This window comes from Selaginella moellendorffii, unplaced genomic scaffold (genome assembly GCF_000143415.4).
Source record: "Selaginella moellendorffii unplaced genomic scaffold, v1.0 SELMOscaffold_20, whole genome shotgun sequence".
Lineage (NCBI taxonomy): Eukaryota > Viridiplantae > Streptophyta > Lycopodiopsida > Selaginellales > Selaginellaceae > Selaginella > Selaginella moellendorffii.
Genome location: NW_003314281.1, coordinates 1,643,516 through 1,660,680, shown reverse-complemented (window position 1 = coordinate 1,660,680; position 17,165 = coordinate 1,643,516). Strand labels below are relative to the sequence as shown.

The following is a 17,165-nucleotide window of genomic DNA, read 5'->3' as shown; positions in this document are numbered from 1 at the left end:
CTCCGATTAAACCCTAACATTTAATTCACATTTAGGCTAAGCCAGGAGGCCAGGGCGATGGTTTCACAGCGGCTTGAAGTAAGTGGAGTCGGGATCTCCGGCCATTTTCTCCGGGTAGCTATCGGCCCAGGCCTGGAATTCATATCTACGCTTGCGCCGCTCGCTCTCTGGGAGAGTTTGGACATCCTCCGTGACGAATTCGGGCAGCTCGGTGCCCTCGGCCGCGAATGCCTGGAATCTCGTCATGCGAGGGATTCTCAGCTCCTCAAACCTGCGTAGCGGGGATGGATCGATCAGCTCCAGAGGTATGAATGAGAGAAAATCCTTCCTTACCTTGCAATGGCTCTCTTTCTTTCCTCACCGGTTGCTATTGCTGCTGCCAGGAGCTCTGATAGCTGGTGTGCGTCTTCAAACGCTGTTCTAGCGCCTTGTCCGGGACCCCAATGCATTGCATGAGCCGCTGGAAAGGAGAAGAAGAAGAAAACAAAAGTTTCTCGACAAGCTTTCGAAGAAGCCGAGTGACTGACCGTCTCCAATGAGAAGAACACGCCCGTCAAGATCGCTCCAAGACTCGAGTGGTGGATTGTCGATGATCCTCCGCTCGTAAATCAGCTCCGGACTCGTCGCTTCCACGGCGATTCTCAGTGGCTCCCAGACTTCCGGTGGCTCCAACTTTCGGATTTCTTTGAGAGCTCGTTCTTTGGCAGGAGGGCCTCCAAATGCACCACCAGTCGGGATGTCTTCGTTGTGCATCCGGACCACCCACAAGGTATAGTCTTCGCCTGTAAGTAAATACGCATGATCCACTTGTATCTTCTCCTCTAAACTTTAGTGTTTTCGCAGAGAGCCAGTTACCTGAGTCCGCGAGATGAACGAATGTTGCGTGGTCCTTGATCATGAAAATCTGATCCTTCTCGTGGACCTTGAAGAACCTGGTCGTATGTCCAAGGTAAGCTCTACTGTTGCCGGTAAATTCACTTACTTGGAATCGGGATTGTAGACGAGAGCGTTCCAGTTCATCAGGTGCAAGTCCCTGGGTTTATCTCCCACCATGATCTTCCTCACAGCGGAGTGGACTCCATCTGTTCCAATCACCAAATCGGCATGGATTGTCTTGCGAGAAGTCCGGCCTTGATCATCTCGAACTTCAAACTCCAACTCGACTTCATCCTGTGTAAGTCAGTTGTATGATTTGTATGCTGTCTCTCACTCACTTCCTTGCCTTATCTTTTGCAGCACTGTAGGAGACGAGTTTGTGCGAGCAGTGAACGTTAGAACTGGGAACCATGTCAGCCAACATCTTTCGTGCTTTTCTCCAAGGTACCATAAACACCGCCGGGATTTCTCCTTCCTTCATCTCAATCTCCTGCTTCTCGCCACCAGTAATGTCAAGGATTCTAAAGCTCTTTATCTGCGTTCCTGCAGATTTCATGGCCTCCTCGAGCCCCGGATGGATTCCGTCCAGAGCTCGCCCTCCTGCGAAAAATCTTACAGCTCGAAACAATGGAAGGTAAGAAAAAAAGGTACCATTCTTTCCAATACTTATCCCTGTAGCAGTATCCGCTCGAATCCCATCACTCTTTTCAAACAAGTGAGCGGTGATTCCTCTGTTCTGCAGGCCAATCGCGAGCGCCAACCCGCACAGCCCTGCTCCGATTATCGCGACGTCCACAGATTCCATCGATGAAACAAAGAAACACTGGTCGAAATTTCTAGAAAGCAGTCTTTTCCACGCAAAGCGAACGTACCCGTGCCAGTCTTCCAGATGGCACACGTCACCTTCCATATATTTAATAGTATCTTCTCATCTTAACTTGGTCTTAGCTTTTCACTCGGTTTATCTTTCTAGAAAGTCGGCAGCGAAGCAAGCAAGAACCTCAGCGAGGCGCGGTGCTCTAAAAGATCGGTTTTTGGGCCTCCGGGGCTTTGAGGGAATTCTTCGATCGAGAGAGGATGGAATCGAATGGGCTGAGCTGGGCGGATCAGTGGGACTACAAGATGAACGACAAGGAGCGAGCGGAGCAAATGAAGATGGACAAGAGCAGGAGCAAGGAATCGTCGTCAAACAAGGGCGCTAAGATCAAGGCGGCGGCGAGCCAGGGAGTGGACAAGGCTAAGATCGTGGCTGCTGCTAGCGCGAACAAGATCAAGGCAGGCACCTCCACTGGAATTCACTGGATCAAGGATCAGTACCAAAGGAGGAAGGCAGCCAAATGATAGAACACCTCCTGCGCGAGATTTATAATTTTGTGTGATTCTTTTGTATAGAACCATTCTTCGTGTTCTTCGTGTGTATGTATAATTGAAAAAAATCGCTCCCTCGTCTTTGTGGCCATGATCTAGTGCGCAAATTTTGATTTTGAGGCTAGTCAATGAAAGCAGATTGCCGAAAACGAAGGGAAGAATAAAGTATTGTCAACGAATCTGTAAGAATAACTGGGAAAGAAACAAAAAACTGGTATGAGAATGAATTATTAATCCGTCACCATTACAAAAACGATGCCATTTTGGTTGGTTGATCCGCCGCAGAAACGCGTTGCTTGCCTCCTTTTTCACTGCTTGCCGATCACGTCCTCGATCAAATCGGCAGCGTCTTGCACGGTGACAATCTTCTCGGCTCCCTCCTCGCCCAGGCTGATCTTGAAGTTCTCCTCGAGTTGCATCATCACCTCAACCTTTGGAGACGAGACCAATCTTCCCAGTTAGAAGACGAAGAGAAGGAGCTACTAAAGATCCATTACCGTGTCGAGCGAGTCGGCTCCAAGATCAGCGAACTTGGCGGCCGGAGTGACGCTGGACTGCTCGATCGAGAGCTGACTGGCGATGATCTTCTGGACTGTAGCAAGAGTCTCTGGCTTTGCCTGTGAAAGAAAAGAGAATCACACACTCAAGAACTCACAATCACCTGGAGAAAAAAATCCAAGAGATAGAAGTATACCGCGCATGAGATGAGGGAAAGACACCGCTTGCTTCTCAAGGCAATGGCGCTGGGCTTGAATCCGACCACCGGGGAAGCTCTTCCAAGGGATCCGACGCTAGCGACGGGCACGGCAGGCACCATGGAGCAGGATCCAGCGACAGCGGCCATTGCTAGAGCACCAAAAGCAGGAAAACAGATCTTAGGGCTACCTCGCTCGATCGATCGATCGATCGGCGTCACAATCTTACCAGAGCGAGACGAGATTACTCCGAAATGCGGAAGGAAATGGCTCGCGGATGCCGCGTGGATCACGAAGAACTGCGAGAGAGGGCGCCTCAAACCCTGGCTGAGAGCTCGGATTATATGGAGGAACAAAGCTCTTGACGGACCATCCAACCCAAAGAGCATGCAAAAGCGAGAATAGAGGACGAATCTCCACCGCAAATGGAAACTAGGGCATCCTGGCCGTCCAATCCTAAACAACCTGTTTGGAGTCTTAATCAAATACGAAGATTCCCTCCACTGAGGTTTAGGGTTTTACTCCATTCTAGGTTCTCTCGGAATGCGGATGCTCCAGCAGCAAGCGACGATGCCCTCCTCCGGATTGGCACCTCCTCCAGCTCGCATTTTCTCGCCCGGCTCCTGGCGCCTCTGCTCGATCAAGCGATCCATCGCGGTGAGAGCGAAATCCACTGGCGTCGATACCCTGTCGCCCGCTTCCAAGTCGATTTCTTCCGGTATGTTCTGAATCCAATCTCGATCCTCTCGCGAATTTGGCATAATCTTGCAGATCGTCGCTCCTGGGATCCTACTCTCAGTGATGCCGATCCCGAGATGTTTAAAATCATCGGATCGGAGAGGCAGCGGCAATTCCGTGGGTTGGAGCTCATTGCCTCAGAGAATTTCACGTCCCGAGCTGTGATGGAAGCTGTTGGTTCGTGCTTGACAAACAAGTACTCGGAAGGGCTTCCTGGGAAAAGGTTTTGCCTCGCTCTTTTTTTTTTGGCTTGAAGTTTAACGAGTTGTGGATAGGTACTACGGTGGCAATGAATACATTGATGAAAGCGAGACTTTATGCCAGAAGAGAGCCCTCCATGCTTTCAACCTTGATCCCGTTAAATGGGGTGTTAATGTCCAGCCGCTGTCTGGCTCGCCGGCAAATTTTGCAGTCTACACAGCGCTTTTGCGTCCCCATGACCGTATTATGGTAGCTCACCAAACTGCGAGTTTTTTCTTGTTCTGTTTGACTAACTCATTTGTTCCGTGTTCTTCTTGTTAGGGACTAGATCTTCCACACGGCGGACATTTGTCCCATGGCTTTATGACCGAGAAGAGGAGAGTGTCAGCAACATCGGTGTACTTCGAATCCATGCCATATCGCCTCAACGAAGCAACAGGTGCGTGCGGCAGCTTTTCCGTGGATCCCTTCATTTTCAACTTGGCTTGGTCAATTGCACAGGTATAGTGGACTACGATAAGCTCGAAGAAAATGCTGCCGTGTTCAGGCCAAAGCTTATAATAGCTGGCGGTAGTGCTTATCCAAGGGAATTCGACTATGCCCGGATGCGGAAGGTTCGAATTTTCCAGTTGATTCTTCAAATGAGATTAAACTATCACTTGATAGGTGGCAGACAGCGTTGGTGCCTTCTTGATGATGGATATGGCTCATATCAGCGGGCTCGTGGCTGCGGGTCAACTTGCAAACCCTTTTGAGTATTGTGATGTGGTTACAACTACTACTCACAAGGTTGATTGCAGCTTATAGATTTCTCTGACGTATATTGCTCACCGGTGCTTTTGCAGTCTTTAAGGGGCCCTCGTGGAGGAATGATATTTTTCAGGAAAGATCCAGTTTTGGGGCTGGACTTGGAAACCTCTATAAACAATGCAGTATTTCCGGGTCTGCAGGTGAGCGCTGCTTGTCTCGGGAATGGCATTTTCTTACTCAGTTTATCCAACAGGGCGGGCCTCACAATCACACCATTGCTGGACTGGCGGTGTGCCTGAAGCATGCTGCAACCGAAGAATTCAAGCAGTATCAAAAGCAGGTACCAACTTTCAACTTGCCGGAGAGAGCCGTTTCAAAGTGTGGTGTTTGTTTTAGGTGATTGCGAATTGCCAAGCGCTTGCAAAAACGTTGGTGGACTTGGGATTTACGCTCGTGTCTGGCGGAACCGAAAATCACCTAGTCCTTGTTGATTTGCGTCCTCTGGTAAATTGCACTTTTGACCCGTGCTTTGGTACGCTACTGACTTGGCGCTGTGGTGTCCAGGGAATTGACGGTGCCAGGGCTGAAAAAGTCCTGGATCGTGCTTCCATCACACTCAACAAAAACTCTGTACCAGGTTTGACGTTGCGATTGATACGTGGATCCTCCTAAAATCACGGCCTTGCTTAGGGGACAAGAGTGCGTTAGTTCCAGGCGGTGTACGCATCGGCACACCCGCATTGACAACGAGAGGACTCAAGGAAGATGACTTCATCAAAGTCGCGGGATTCATTCACGAAGGCGTCCAAATCGCCCGACAGCTCAAGGAAACAGTAAAGCAAGGGAAAATGAAAGAGTACGTCCAGGCACTCGAATCTCAAGACTCTCCGGTCCAGGCGAGCATAGCTGATCTACGAAACCGAGTGGAAGCGTTCGCCAAACAGTTTCCCATACCTGGAGTAGGCACAGAAGAGCTAGTGCATTGACTCTAACGTTCTGGTAAAGGTATGTGTGGAGTGTGTGTCCGGTAAGAGGCTTCCAACGTGTTACTCTTGTTAAGGACTTCCATCCTCGCTCGCATCTTCGTTTTCCTTCGTGGCTAACCTTTCTTTTGACCGCCAAAGTATTTGTACAAGCCGTATCCAGCAGCCAAAGCAACGAACAAGCCTATGGTGGGGGTGAAAGACGGGTACACGGTCTTGACGAGAAACTCATCCCACTCCTCGGGTAAGAAGCCTGCATTAAGCATTTGTTATCGGATTAACCATCTTATCTTGATAGAGTTGCGATGGAGGCGAGAGAAGTAGAAAGCTCTACTTACCAGAAGCTGCAAGTGCGAGACCCTCGAGGATGACAACACCGACGAGGCCGAGCAAGGTAATCTCGGCGATCGTCTCGAGCTGCTGGGTTTGTGGATCAGGCGGCGGAGCTACGAATGGTTTTGTCGGAGCAGGCCTTCTTCGAATTCCGGAAGAAGAAGACGTATCAGGTACTTCACCAGGTGGATTCGGGGATTTAGAGCTCTTTTTCTTGGGAGAAGTGGATTGGGATTCCCCAAAGCCAGTGCCTGGTGGCTTCTTCTTGCTGGATTTCTGGAGGATTGGCTCTGGCTCTTCAGTGGAGAGAGCTCTCGCTGCTAAATCTCTACTTCTTTGGGATTTTAGAGACCTGGAAGTGGAGCTCTTGAAGAAAGGAGCTATTGAGCTGCTACTAAATCCACCGCATGAGACACATGTAAGAGAAGAAGATGGCATCCTTGTTTTGTTCCTTCTTCCACAGCTCTATCTTTTCTTTTTCTCTTCGCATCGCATTTGGTCCGGGGTTCAATTCCTGTCCATAGTGAAATCGTTAAAACAAATCGCAGCCGTTGGTGCTAGGGCTTTTGGTTATCGTCCGGGCGCTAGGGTTTTGTGGAGGCGCTGAGGTTTGCGGCCGGCGATCACGCGCATCAGAGGTAGGCGCGCTGCTCTTGCGCTTTGGTATGAAATCTCCTCTCTTTCTCCTCCTCTTCAGTGCAAGATGGTGCGCGCCAGCGTCCTCAACGATGCCCTGAAGACCATGTACAATGCGGAGAAGCGTGGCAAGCGCCAGGTCTTGATCCGCCCCTCGTCGAAAGTGATCATCAAATTCCTCGCCGTGATGCAAAAGCACGGTAAGATCTTCGCGAATTCCTTTTGGTCGTTTCTTCATCCTTTTGCGCATCAGGCTACATCGGCGAGTTTGAGTGGGTCGACGATCACAGATCCGGGAAGATCGTCGTCGAGCTAAACGGCAGGCTCAACAAGTGTGGAGTCATCAGCCCGCGCTACGATATCAGCGTCAAGGAGCTCGAGGCCTGGACTGCTCGGCTTCTTCCATCTCGCCAGGTTTGATTTTGAGAGACGAATCGATGGCTTGGTGCAAAGAACTAACGATTTTCTCTTCGATCTCTGGCTCAGTTTGGCTACATTGTGCTGACAACATCGTCTGGTATCATGGATCACGACGAAGCGAGGAGGAAGAATGTTGGTGGCAAGGTCCTCGGCTTCTTCTATTGATGCAAGCAAGCTTTCCCGAAGATCAGAAAACCTATGGTACACACCTGTGCTCTCTCTAGCCGAGCACAGTCGACGTTGTATTTCCAAATTTTGTGAGGCTTGCGTTCAACTTTTTAACTTCACATTTTGGGTCTTGTTTTCTTCTCTCACTTTTGTCGCTCCAGAGTTTCTAAGCTAGAGAATCTCGCGACGCAAGCATCTGACGAGCGTAAAGTTTTTCTCAAAGATTTCGATCTCGTTAACAAGCGCCTTGTTTCTCCCTTGATTTTTTCTTTTTGTCGGCAGGAGTATGGAAAGATCGAAGACTATTTCTACGCGGATTTCCGGCTGACACGATTCGAACTCTCCCGTGAGTCAAGCACGTCCATCTCAGAGGTGGGGCGCTCTCTTGCGCAATGCTTTTTGGCTGTTTGGATTTCTTGGATCTGCTATTCGTTTTCTTTGCCCTCTGTCTCTCTTTTCTCTCCTTTCCTTCCTGATGGTGGTGTTGGGTGTGACAGGAGCGCGCGAGGAAAGGAGCCGTGTACACAGTGCAGTAGGAGAGCAGCGTGCGAAAGCCATCTCGATGATTCATCAGAGCCACACAAGAGAAGCGAGAGGAGGTAAGTTAGACCAGACTAAAACTCTTCCGGTCCGAATTCGTATCATTGTACGAGTTCTTCGCTTTGCAAATCTTTCACGCGTGGAACAGCTTTAGTTTTTTTTGTATTTTTCCTCCGTTTTCAATCCTTTCTCTTCTGAGTTTGCAGGAAGGGTAGGTTGATCACAGGACTGGCCTGGAACTCTGGAAGATCTGGAACAAAAGGATTGTTGAACCCGGCCAGGTTTGTACGGGTTTGCTCGCCCAGGAATTCTAATTCTTCCTTTTCCCAGGTCAATTATCTCCACGAGTTTGGAGTTTGGCCGGACTTGGAAAAGCTTGGATCCATCCGAACGCTCTCACGCATTTCGTAAACTCCAGGCAGGGAGTTTGTCCGCTTCGCTTCGCGATGTGTATCCCATCACTCGCTGGGTTCGTTTGGATGGTTTCTCGGATCAAACAGCTCTTGTTGGATGCATCAGGCATTTTCTCGGACAATCCCAATCTTTTGTCCGCAGGTCGAAGGTTTGGTTTGTTTTTTTTTTTTTTTTTGCCCCCTTTGGATTTCTCCACGCTAAAGGGGTGTTCCCGTGTGATATCCAGATCTCTCTCGTGTCAGCTCGACAATGAATCGCGCCTCGCGACGACGTAATCAAGGAATTGAAGGGGACGGCCGCTGTTTGCGATGGCACGCACCAAATCGCGCGCAGCAAGCACCATTTTTTAACTCCCCGTGAAAACAACGGGGAGCGAATATTCCTCCACGCTGGAAAAACAAACAAAGGGATGAGATACGAGCTACGTACGCATGTACGCAAACAGGGCACATGTAGATACGGGACATATCTCGCCGGGCCAATGGGAGAGCGCCATTTGATTCGGGGCCAATCACACTGTCGGCCTCAAGATCCGCTTTACATTCTCCGCCGGCGGCGGCGTCACGCGCGGCATATTCCGGCCGGCAGCCGGCATATTCACCCACCGCGAATGGACAGGTTGGATTACCCTTATATTAAGCGCGAATCTCCCACATGGTTTGGAAGGGGGAAATGTTTGTTTGGCATTAATGCGGGCAAGGATACAAAGATTAGGTCGTGAGCGTTTGATGTTCCACATGGAAGGATGAACTGGCTATTCTCGTTGCGTTATTTTTATTTAATTGCTGGGCGCGAGGGGACAGCCAGCCCTATCCCTATCTCGATTCGGCATGTGGTGGCCTTGTAACAGACAAAACTGGCTAAGATTTGTCTATGTCCATTTTTAAGGGGAAAGATAAAGGTATCGCGGTATACATTAAAATAGACGGGGATCCAGTTTAAAAAACCCTATTTTCTCTATTTGCAAAGAAAACGCGTGATGATCTATTCGATCTTAGTGTCTGGGTGGAGTTCCTTGTTTTCGTGGGCATCGATGACGATTCTTTTGATTCCATCCAAGTTGCTTCGTGTGAGTGTGTGTCGTTATACTGGAGAGATCTTCGATTTACTAAAGCACAAGGAGTCTCAACAAACTACGCTTGCTGCGAGATTGATCGATCGACCACCCGGCTGATCGAGACATAGACGAGACCGACGTTTCACCAAACATGATTTTTACCGCCTTGTTTTTTACCACTCCTCGAATCCGGCGCAAACGAAAATTATAATACAAAGGCCGATAACAACACACACGATTTCTCAAAACTGCGCATGATTTGGAGAGAGATGCCAACACTGAATTATCATGTTGGCTTGTTTGAGTAGTTTGTTTGGTTGGCAGCTTTGACCCGCGCCCTAGCCACGGAGATTATTCCGTTTGGATATTCTCCGGAGATCACAGGCGCAGGAAGACAAGGGAACCTTTGAGATCGTGTAAAAGCCAGCAAATCTAGAAGACAAGCGATCCAAGACCTAGCGGGAAATCATCACACCGCCACCGCCACCACATTGATCCACCACTATTCACTTGCACATCAGGTCAATCAATCCCTCTGGCGTGATCATGATACACGAGAATATAAGAGCTGCAAACGCAAGCAAGGAGGAGTCACTAGATAGATCCCATGAGCCAGAAAAGAAAGGAAAAAAAGTAAAAGAGGGGAGGACTTGTTCTTGACAAGAGGAGACGACCCAATCTCCCGGGTCCACAGTTTTGGGAGCATTCACTCATAAAAAGACCACCAAGAAGGGGAAAAATATCTATACATCCAAAATGCCCCCTTTTTTTTGGTGTTTCTCAAACAAATCCTATGATCCACCACCCCCTCCACCACCACCACCACCACCATCTCTTTGTTCCTCCAGTGGGGCATGGCCAACAGCATTTATATAATATTTACAACAACATTTACAATATTTGCTAGAATTTCATACCAGCAAACAGTTCTTCGCAAGTTGCAATGGTCAAACCACACTCACATACACACACACACAAGAGAAGCTATGGAGGAAGATCCCCCTTTTGCATAAACAAGAGAACTAGTATCCTATTATTGAGTTTGTTATTATGGAGTTTGTTAGAAATCGTGTTATAAAGTTAACATTCTCCGGATGTGTACAAGGCTCCATATAGAAATTGTAAATCTAATCTATCTCTCATACACAACCAGTGTGTCAGCTTTGCAATACGATTGTGAGGCCTTTGAGAAATAGATAGATATGCATACATGCAACTATTTAAAGGAAGGGGGGAAGAGCATATTCCAGTGGCACCTAATCTATCCGGATAATCTGAATTCATGCGCATATTCGGTTTGTTGTGGACCACGCAAGATTCTCGCGGGCAGGGGGCACGTGGCGGCCTCCGAGTGGTACAGCGGGGTTGCGGTAGAAACGACGTGCGTTACGGATTTTACCCGGGATCATCCTTGGTGGTAGGAGGAGACGAGGAGGGGAAGAGCGTGAAAACAAATCATTTTTTTCCCGGTGCTAGCCTAGAGTTTTTTACCCTCCCCCCCCAGCGTTGAGAAAGATTCGCGGTGCCAGCTCCAATTTAGGGCAGTGATTAGGGCTAAGAGAAGATCGTTCGGGCAGAGTAAGAAGAAGACGAGAAAGAGAGAGAAAAAGAAAATGGGGGAAGGAGGAGGAATGAATGCCGTGTGCGTGCGTGCGTGTGAATGAAGGAGGTGTGGTGGTGTTCTTCCGGAGCTAGGAATCGCGAGGAAGCCGCGACGCGCGGGATGCATTGACCGTGGCAGATGGATTCGTCCCCGCCGCCGCGACTGGGAAATATTTCGAGATCTTTCTTGTAGCTAGGCGGCGAGGAAGGCGCTGCGCCGCGGCCGCGCTGCTGCCAATCAATCAATCAGGCTTGCGACGATTGATTCCTCGATCCGGAGCTTGTGGACGGCGAGCGGCGAGAGAGAGATTCTGGCCTCTAGGCGCTCCGGCCGTGGCATTCATCCATCCCTTGGAAGAACTCCTCTCTTTCTTGTCATTTCCTGGCCGCGCCTTACAGTAATCGCCACACATGCGGTGTTCCCGAAGAAATTCCACGCATGCTGGTGACTTTTCTTCTTCGGCTCCTCGCCACTGGCTGCTTCTTCTCCGCATCTTCTTCCAGTCCTTGGCAGTAGAAAGAATTGGCAACGGCGCGCCTTGGATTCGGGGCCCCGAGATCTAGAGATCTTTCCAAGAGATCAAGCCACGGGAGCTCCAGATCTACCCAGCGAGCAGCCGTGTTCTTCCTCTCTTTATCGATGGCAGGGACAGCGCCATATCTCCGCTGTTATTCCATTCGCTGTTCTTCCGTGGAGCTCTTCTGGGTAAAGCGCTTGGAATTCTTCTCTTCGCCATGCACAGGTCTGAAAGAAAAATCTATTTTTCTTCCCTTCTTCCTCTTTGGTGTGGTGTGGTGTGGTGGTGTGTGTGTGTTTTTTTTTCCTTTTCTTTGTTTTATGCTTGTTCTGAGCACCATGTTTTGGATGGAAGCAGGGGATTGCGGCATTTGTGTGTAGGAGACGCGAGAGGTGGAAGGCTTGGATATGGAAATGGAGATGGTCAGGAAGATTATCCTCGAGCAGGAGGCCCAGTTCCGCCAACAGGTCAGTCAGATCTATCCATTTTGCGCAAAGTGAGGCGAGATGTTCTCATGGATGGTGTTCGTCTCCTTGCGCAGGTCCAGGAGCTCCACAGGGTCTATCGTGTCCAGAAGCTGCTGCTCCAAGACCTCCGGCCGCCTCGCGCGATCGACAGCTCGAGGCTGGAATTGGCATCTGGCTACGATTGCAGCGGCAAAAAGAGTGATGCCAAGCCCCGGCGGAGGACTTTCGACTTGGAGCTGCCAGCCGAGGAGTACATGGATGTGGAGATGGAGGAGCCCAGCAGCAACGCCACCACCACCACCACCACTGCCAACAACAACAATAACAGCAGCGCCGCTTGTGATTTGGTGTCAAGGCTGAGCGCTGCCGCGGCTGCCACTGCTGCCACTGCTGCTCCAGCTCCAGCCATGAACAGTGTGAAGAATCTGGATTCGTCAGCGGCTGTTCATGAGAAAGTGGGCTCGCAGCAGCAGATCGGCTGGAACAGCGGCCGAGACGGAGAGAGTGAGATCTTCCAGATGATAAAGCGTGCCAAGAGCTCGGGCTCGGATGGAGGAGGTGGAGGTGGAGGTGGAGGATTTAAGCAGCAGCAGCAGCAGGTTCTTCCGTGTGTGACCCAAGGGATTCTGGGTGGGATCTGGGGGTACGGCTTTGACAACACTGGAGGAGCTCAAGCATTAAGGAATGCTGCGGCGGCGGCTGTGGAGAAGAGCAGAGCTCCGCCCAATGGATTTCACCTCGCCGCAAGCGATAAGGTAGTGGTGCCTCCTATCTAATCACAATTTGATTCCTTCTACTTTGCTAACTCGGGTCTTTGTTTCTCTTTCCTTTTTTTTTTTGTGCTCCTTCTCCATTTGTTTTTATTCTCCTCGTGCAGGTATCCAAGCCACAGCAGCAGCAGCAGCAGCAGCAGCAGGAAGTTCTTTCCACGAATTCAAAGGCAGCGGAGAATCAGCATGTTGTGTTTTTGGAGCCGGGCCCCAACAACCGGTTCGCAGCCGAGAACGGGAAAGGACTGGGAGGATCTTCATCATCGTCCTCCGGCATCGAGAACTTGAACCCGTTCTTCGCGTCCGCGGCAGCAGCAGCCATGGAACGGGGTCCGTCTGCGGAGGACAATGGAAAGTTTTTCGGTGCTTCGCTGGGTGGCCTGCAAAATCACGTGAGCTACTCGAGCCAGGGAATTCTGATCCCGTCCACCAACATGGCGAGAAGGGAGCCAGTGCCGCCACCGTCGTCGTCGTCGTCGTCGTCGTCGGCTTTCATGGAGGCTTCTCCCGGCGGCCTGGGACTGTGGTGGAAATCAAACTCCAACTATTACCACCAGCCGCAGCAGCCACAGTACCAGCAAGTGGCCGTGTTACAGGCGGGGACACCTGCGCAGTCTGTCCAAGTTGCGTGGCAAGGTGGCTCGGGCTTTGCGACCACGAGTCCGAGTCCGAGCTCGCATCAGCAGCAACACCATCACGCGGCGGTGCTCGGGGTGGTTCCTCCTCCTCCTCCTCCGGCTGCTCCTCCTCCGGCGAGCTATGCGAGCAACAACAACAAAGAGGAGAGTGGTGGGGGGAGTGGCTGCTGGTTGAAAGGGGCGAGCAGTAATGCGAGCACTGCTCCCTCGCCGGGTTTTCTTTACTCGGCTTCAACGCCTCCGAAACCGCCGTTTAAGAAACCTCCCAAGCTCATACTCGATGGAGCGACCATGGAGCTTAAGCTGGCTCCGCTGGACAGAGACGGACCACCGGTTGTGGGCTTGTTGCGTCAACACGGTGACGAGACAGCAGCGGCAGCTTTAGTGGTAGCAACAGATCAGCGGAAGAGAGGGGACAGTACGGAGAGCCCAGTGAATGGGAGCGAGGTTGCAAAGCTCGAGGCTGGCGAGCCCAAGGACGAGAGCAAGCCGAAAGGCTTGGATCTGAATCCTCCGGGGGGATTGGGCTTGAGCTCGAGCGACAAGCCCAATTCCGGTCTGCTGGACGTGGTCAAGGCGATCAAACAGGATGCCCAAGTAGTGGAAAGGGATGAAGTGTTGCAAGAGAGAAGAGGTGGCTCCAGGGACGAGACTGATTTGGGAAGGTGTGAGGAGGCTCCAAGCTGTAGTTGCTCGCAGCCAGGATGTCCGATTTGTGACACCGGTAGCGTGGAGGATGTACAGGTGAAGCAGCGGTCCGGGAAGATCGAGAAGGTTGCGGTTAGAAGCTCTTCAGAGCAGCAGCAGCAGCAGCAGCACCACAAGGCCAGGGAAGAAGTTCGAGACAGTGCTGAGCCGCCGGCGGCGCCACCTACGAGCAGCAAGAAGCGGCGATTCAAGCTGGTGAGTTCCAAAGACTTGTTGGCAACAAGGGAATCTGACAACGCTACTACTAACGGGAAGAAGCGGCCTGACGCCATTGCCGAGGAGCTAGATTCGCGGACAGGGGAGCTGTCCAGGGATGGGGAGGGCGAGAAGAAGAAGAGGAAGCATCTGGTGAATCCCAAGAGCTTGAAATCGTCGTCGTCTTCCAAGTCTCACTCGAGCCACCAGGGTCTCAAGGAGAAGGAGAGCTCCACGCTGAAAGCTTCGCCGTCCGTGAGCCGTCACAAGGAGAAGGATAAGGACAAGGATAAGGCGGGGAGCAATGGCTACTCGTTCCTTGCGGACAATCCGGACGACGGTGCCAACTTGGCGGCGGAGATCCTCGTCAGCCTGGCTCCCGCGAAGCGAGATCACGTCCAGCCGGAGAAGAACGGCGACAGTGGAGTGCTCCGCCTGCATCACAAATCCAAGAGGCGGCTCATCGAAACGCTGCCTACAGGTGTGGCAAACCATGCCGCTCCTCCGGCTGCCGCCGCCGCCGCCCCTCCAAAGCCATCGCCAGCGGTAGCGGAGCCTGTGAAGGACGAGAGCAAGAAGAAGAAGAAGAAGAAGAAGAGCAAGAACAGCAAGACGATAGTAGCCAAGTTCCAGGAGAGTGTGGTTGCTGCGGAGGATCCACCGAAGGCCTCGTTCAAATCCGTCAAGGTGGCTCTGACACAATGCGAAGGTGGTGGAGGTGGTGGCGGTGGTGGAAATGGTGGAGCGGCGACCGAAGCTCCAAAGTCCTCGTCCAAGATCAAGAAGAAACTGGTAACCAAGAAGCAGCAGCAGCAGCAGCAGCAGCAAAACCATCACCAACAACACCAACATCACACTCCATCATCCAGGAGCTCCAAATCATCAGCCGGAGCAGCCAGAGATCTCTCCTCCACCACCAACATCACCAAGGCCGTGAATTCGTCCTCGAAGCCACGGGATCACCGAGATGGAGGAGGCCACGCTCATCCTCATCACGAGACCAAAAGGATCTCCTCCGCGTCCTCGAACTACGGCAGCAACAATTCGACGTCCGAGCAGGAGTCCCTGGATCGACTGAGCCAGCAGCAGCAGCAGCAAAACTCTGGCGAGAATTCGTCCGAGGAGATCATGGGGAAGGAGAGCGACGAATTTGAGGAGTGGTCGAGACGAAGCTGGGGTCCTGCGGCGCGAAGAAAGAGGATGAGGAGAAGCAGGCCCGGCTTGTGATGATCCTCGTCCTCGAGACAAGAGAGAGAAGAAAAAAAAAATCACGAAGAGCCAATGGTTGTAAAAAGTAAATTTTCCCTTCTTTTTGTCCTTGCTCATTTTTACTACTATTAATTCTTTTGTTTGTTCTTTTCACCCTTGGCTTAAATATTTTAGGGTTCTAGCGAGCTCTGGCTATGGCGATGGGGAGAGGAGGCGGATTTCGATCGATTGGTGAGTCTTGCGCGATGGAGTTCTGCTCGGAGCTCATGTCTGTGGCGGCGATCCAGCAAGGGTTTTCGGTGTCGCACAGATCGCTGCTGCTGAGTAGCATCGGGCACAGGGGATCGGCGCTGAGGCCGCAGCGCTTCTGCCGGCGCTTGAAATGCGAGGGCTCGGGCAGCGCCAGCTCGTCGTCGGCGGGCGAGAGCGATGATGATGAGAAGAAAGGGGAGAGTTCGTCGGCTGTTAAGAGTGCATTGAAGACCCTGGATTCATACTTTGACATGCTTGAGACGAAGAAGAAGAAATCGAGCACGACTTCCCGGGAGGAGGAGGAGAAGCCTTTAAGTTCTTTACGCGAAGCAGCGGTGATTTCCGTGGAGTCTGGCGGATTGCACAAGCAAGAGCACGATCCAGCGAAAGAAATTCGCAGCCACGCTAGTGGTGAGTCTTTACTCTTGCACTAGGTAGTTTTTTTCTGTTTGTGCTGGGCGAGGGTTTAGTTGACGAGTTTTTATGAAGGCAGGTACTGATAAGTTGAAGTCACTACAGGACGAGTACGCTTTGAAGGAGGAGCTGCTCCTGACAGTACTCAAGGAGTTTGAGCAAGCCGAATCCAAAGAGAAGGAGGAAGCATCGGCAGCCGCAGCAGTGAAAGAAGATCGTGGGAGTGAGTTTGAGTTGGATCCCAACAATGAAGAAACTCCTCTGGTCGTGCTGAATACCACCAGCGATGAGGCCAACAAAGAAGTGCCTTTGCTCCTCATGCGACGGGGATCCATTGTGGTGTAAGTCAAAGTTTGCGTTTTCTCTCTGGTTTTTTTTTTTTTCTGATTTTTTTTCTCCAGGTCGACCATTGTGGGGATAAACATTGGTGTCTATATTTTCGGCCTTGCGACGACCCAGCAAACAGAAAACGGCATGGATCTGGCATTCTTGCAAGGAGCAAAAGTGAACGATCTCATTGTCGCCGGAGAATGGTGGAGGCTGATAACTCCAACTTTCCTGGTATGAGCTCTTCCACTCGACTTCAGATCAACTCAAACCGTGTGTGTCTCCCTTTCTCGCAGCACTCGGGCCTGTTGCACCTCTTCCTCAGCTGCTGGGCGACGATATCCTTTGGCCCACTTGTGGAGAGCCTCTACGGCTCCATAGGACTCGTCCTGATTTACCTCCTGGGCGGTGCCATGGGCAACGTGGCGAGCTTTCTCCAGACGTCGCAGCCAACAGTGGGAGGAACCGGCGCGGTGTTTGCCATGATCTGCAGCTGGATCATCTTCCTCGTCAAGAACAAGGAGGCCGTGCGAACGTTTGACACCGGCGAGCTCTTGCAAAAGGTCCTGGTGCTTAGCGGGCTGACCGTGCTGGTGGGGAACGAGCTCCCGGTGGATGCCTGGACTCACGTCGGTGGCGCGCTGGTGGGCATCTTGTTTGGAGCGGTGGCATCGCCCTGGTACCAGATCACGAGCGCCTCTCAGCTGGACAGCAGCAAGACCGATCTCACGCTCGAGAGGCTGGCGCTTGTGTTTGTTCTGTGCTCTGGGGCTTTGTTGTGCCTCTACTACCTGGGAGTGGAAGATAACAGCGATCAAGTGTCTAGCTTGCTATAATCAAATACCTTTATTCGTCCACAATTCTTATCAACTCTTGTTTCTCTTGA

At 51.4% G+C, this 17,165-nt stretch overlaps 7 protein-coding genes and 1 long non-coding RNA gene across 9 annotated transcripts; 5 read left to right on the top strand and 3 right to left on the bottom strand.

Annotated features, from left to right (window-relative positions):
• Nucleotide 1: 1 nt before the first annotated feature.
• Nucleotides 2-1,831, bottom strand: LOC9636819 (FAD-dependent urate hydroxylase). Of its 2 annotated transcripts, XM_024677732.1 has the most exons (7): nucleotides 1,528-1,831; nucleotides 1,223-1,476; nucleotides 983-1,170; nucleotides 856-932; nucleotides 528-782; nucleotides 334-460; nucleotides 2-271 (listed from the first exon to the last, which is right to left on the bottom strand). In XM_024677732.1, the coding sequence occupies exons 1-7, from the start codon at nucleotides 1,784-1,786 to the stop codon at nucleotides 64-66; spliced, it is 1,368 nt and encodes a 455-aa protein (XP_024533500.1). In that variant the 5' UTR covers nucleotides 1,787-1,831; the 3' UTR covers nucleotides 2-63. The 2 variants fall into 2 exon arrangements, with proteins under 2 accessions (XP_024533500.1, XP_024533499.1); XM_024677731.1 differs by having other exon boundaries at nucleotides 1,223-1,831.
• A 613-nt stretch (nucleotides 1,832-2,444) lies between these two features.
• Nucleotides 2,445-3,369, bottom strand: LOC9637481 (acyl carrier protein, chloroplastic). Its single transcript, XM_002972765.2, has 4 exons — nucleotides 3,169-3,369; nucleotides 2,939-3,090; nucleotides 2,742-2,861; nucleotides 2,445-2,675 (listed from the first exon to the last, which is right to left on the bottom strand). The coding sequence occupies exons 1-4, from the start codon at nucleotides 3,326-3,328 to the stop codon at nucleotides 2,553-2,555; spliced, it is 555 nt and encodes a 184-aa protein (XP_002972811.2). The 5' UTR covers nucleotides 3,329-3,369; the 3' UTR covers nucleotides 2,445-2,552.
• Nucleotides 3,370-3,459: 90 nt separating this feature from the next.
• LOC9637480 (serine hydroxymethyltransferase 3, chloroplastic) lies at nucleotides 3,460-5,694 on the top strand. Its single transcript, XM_002972987.2, has 11 exons — nucleotides 3,460-3,657; nucleotides 3,711-3,900; nucleotides 3,953-4,127; nucleotides 4,200-4,317; nucleotides 4,380-4,492; nucleotides 4,545-4,667; nucleotides 4,724-4,828; nucleotides 4,882-4,968; nucleotides 5,025-5,132; nucleotides 5,193-5,265; nucleotides 5,319-5,694. The coding sequence occupies exons 1-11, from the start codon at nucleotides 3,483-3,485 to the stop codon at nucleotides 5,612-5,614; spliced, it is 1,563 nt and encodes a 520-aa protein (XP_002973033.2). The 5' UTR covers nucleotides 3,460-3,482; the 3' UTR covers nucleotides 5,615-5,694.
• Nucleotides 5,589-6,397, bottom strand: LOC112347214 (protein LOW PSII ACCUMULATION 2, chloroplastic-like). The gene is made up of 2 exons (XM_024677733.1): nucleotides 5,950-6,397; nucleotides 5,589-5,864 (listed from the first exon to the last, which is right to left on the bottom strand). The coding sequence occupies exons 1-2, from the start codon at nucleotides 6,380-6,382 to the stop codon at nucleotides 5,728-5,730; spliced, it is 570 nt and encodes a 189-aa protein (XP_024533501.1). The 5' UTR covers nucleotides 6,383-6,397; the 3' UTR covers nucleotides 5,589-5,727.
• A 72-nt stretch (nucleotides 6,398-6,469) lies between these two features.
• Nucleotides 6,470-7,309, top strand: LOC9637479 (40S ribosomal protein S15a-1). The gene is made up of 4 exons (XM_002972986.2): nucleotides 6,470-6,582; nucleotides 6,642-6,780; nucleotides 6,834-6,994; nucleotides 7,067-7,309. Exons 2-4 carry the CDS (start codon nucleotides 6,648-6,650, stop codon nucleotides 7,163-7,165), a joined length of 393 nt encoding a protein of 130 aa, XP_002973032.1. The 5' UTR covers nucleotides 6,470-6,582; nucleotides 6,642-6,647; the 3' UTR covers nucleotides 7,166-7,309.
• A 259-nt stretch (nucleotides 7,310-7,568) lies between these two features.
• Nucleotides 7,569-8,904, top strand: LOC112347215. The gene is made up of 4 exons (XR_002992706.1): nucleotides 7,569-7,767; nucleotides 7,915-7,989; nucleotides 8,039-8,270; nucleotides 8,349-8,904. It is a non-coding gene; the product is annotated as an uncharacterized LOC112347215 (long non-coding RNA).
• Nucleotides 8,905-10,707: 1,803 nt separating this feature from the next.
• Nucleotides 10,708-15,433, top strand: LOC9637478. The gene is made up of 4 exons (XM_002972985.2): nucleotides 10,708-11,524; nucleotides 11,657-11,766; nucleotides 11,841-12,521; nucleotides 12,644-15,433. The coding sequence occupies exons 2-4, from the start codon at nucleotides 11,707-11,709 to the stop codon at nucleotides 15,302-15,304; spliced, it is 3,402 nt and encodes a 1,133-aa protein (XP_002973031.2). The 5' UTR covers nucleotides 10,708-11,524; nucleotides 11,657-11,706; the 3' UTR covers nucleotides 15,305-15,433.
• A 40-nt stretch (nucleotides 15,434-15,473) lies between these two features.
• Nucleotides 15,474-17,139, top strand: LOC9636818 (RHOMBOID-like protein 9, chloroplastic). The gene is made up of 4 exons (XM_024677727.1): nucleotides 15,474-15,949; nucleotides 16,032-16,293; nucleotides 16,354-16,513; nucleotides 16,576-17,139. The coding sequence occupies exons 1-4, from the start codon at nucleotides 15,481-15,483 to the stop codon at nucleotides 17,113-17,115; spliced, it is 1,431 nt and encodes a 476-aa protein (XP_024533495.1). The 5' UTR covers nucleotides 15,474-15,480; the 3' UTR covers nucleotides 17,116-17,139.
• Nucleotides 17,140-17,165: the final 26 nt, after the last annotated feature.

Bases quoted from the DNA above. Each gene is read 5' to 3' on its own strand.
- LOC9637478 (XM_002972985.2), top strand. From the start codon at position 11,707: ATGGAAATGGAGATGGTCAGGAAGATTATCCTCGAGCAGGAGGCCCAG. The intron at 11,767-11,840 runs GTCAGTCAGATC...CTCCTTGCGCAG, and splicing joins AGGCCCAGTTCCGCCAACAG to GTCCAGGAGCTCCACAGGGT. The intron at 12,522-12,643 runs GTAGTGGTGCCT...CTCCTCGTGCAG, and splicing joins ACCTCGCCGCAAGCGATAAG to GTATCCAAGCCACAGCAGCA.
- LOC9636818 (XM_024677727.1), top strand. From the start codon at position 15,481: ATGGCGATGGGGAGAGGAGGCGGATTTCGATCGATTGGTGAGTCTTGC. The intron at 15,950-16,031 runs GTGAGTCTTTAC...TTATGAAGGCAG, and splicing joins AATTCGCAGCCACGCTAGTG to GTACTGATAAGTTGAAGTCA. The intron at 16,514-16,575 runs GTATGAGCTCTT...CCTTTCTCGCAG, and splicing joins TGATAACTCCAACTTTCCTG to CACTCGGGCCTGTTGCACCT.
- LOC9637480 (XM_002972987.2), top strand. From the start codon at position 3,483: ATGCGGATGCTCCAGCAGCAAGCGACGATGCCCTCCTCCGGATTGGCA. The intron at 3,658-3,710 runs GTATGTTCTGAA...ATAATCTTGCAG, and splicing joins TTCCAAGTCGATTTCTTCCG to ATCGTCGCTCCTGGGATCCT. The intron at 5,133-5,192 runs GTAAATTGCACT...TGTGGTGTCCAG, and splicing joins TTGTTGATTTGCGTCCTCTG to GGAATTGACGGTGCCAGGGC.
- LOC9637481 (XM_002972765.2), bottom strand. From the start codon at position 3,328: ATGCTCTTTGGGTTGGATGGTCCGTCAAGAGCTTTGTTCCTCCATATA. The intron at 3,091-3,168 runs GTAAGATTGTGA...TTGGTGCTCTAG, and splicing joins AGTAATCTCGTCTCGCTCTG to CAATGGCCGCTGTCGCTGGA. The intron at 2,862-2,938 runs GTATACTTCTAT...TTTCTTTCACAG, and splicing joins TTTCCCTCATCTCATGCGCG to GCAAAGCCAGAGACTCTTGC.
- LOC9637479 (XM_002972986.2), top strand. From the start codon at position 6,648: ATGGTGCGCGCCAGCGTCCTCAACGATGCCCTGAAGACCATGTACAAT. The intron at 6,781-6,833 runs GTAAGATCTTCG...TTTGCGCATCAG, and splicing joins CGCCGTGATGCAAAAGCACG to GCTACATCGGCGAGTTTGAG. The intron at 6,995-7,066 runs GTTTGATTTTGA...TCTCTGGCTCAG, and splicing joins GGCTTCTTCCATCTCGCCAG to TTTGGCTACATTGTGCTGAC.
- LOC9636819 (XM_024677731.1), bottom strand. From the start codon at position 1,786: ATGGAAGGTGACGTGTGCCATCTGGAAGACTGGCACGGGTACGTTCGC. The intron at 1,171-1,222 runs GCAAGGAAGTGA...TGACTTACACAG, and splicing joins ACAGTGCTGCAAAAGATAAG to GATGAAGTCGAGTTGGAGTT. The intron at 933-982 runs GTAAGTGAATTT...ACATACGACCAG, and splicing joins GTCTACAATCCCGATTCCAA to GTTCTTCAAGGTCCACGAGA.
- LOC112347214 (XM_024677733.1), bottom strand. From the start codon at position 6,382: ATGCCATCTTCTTCTCTTACATGTGTCTCATGCGGTGGATTTAGTAGC. The intron at 5,865-5,949 runs GTAAGTAGAGCT...TGCTTAATGCAG, and splicing joins TCTCGCACTTGCAGCTTCTG to GCTTCTTACCCGAGGAGTGG.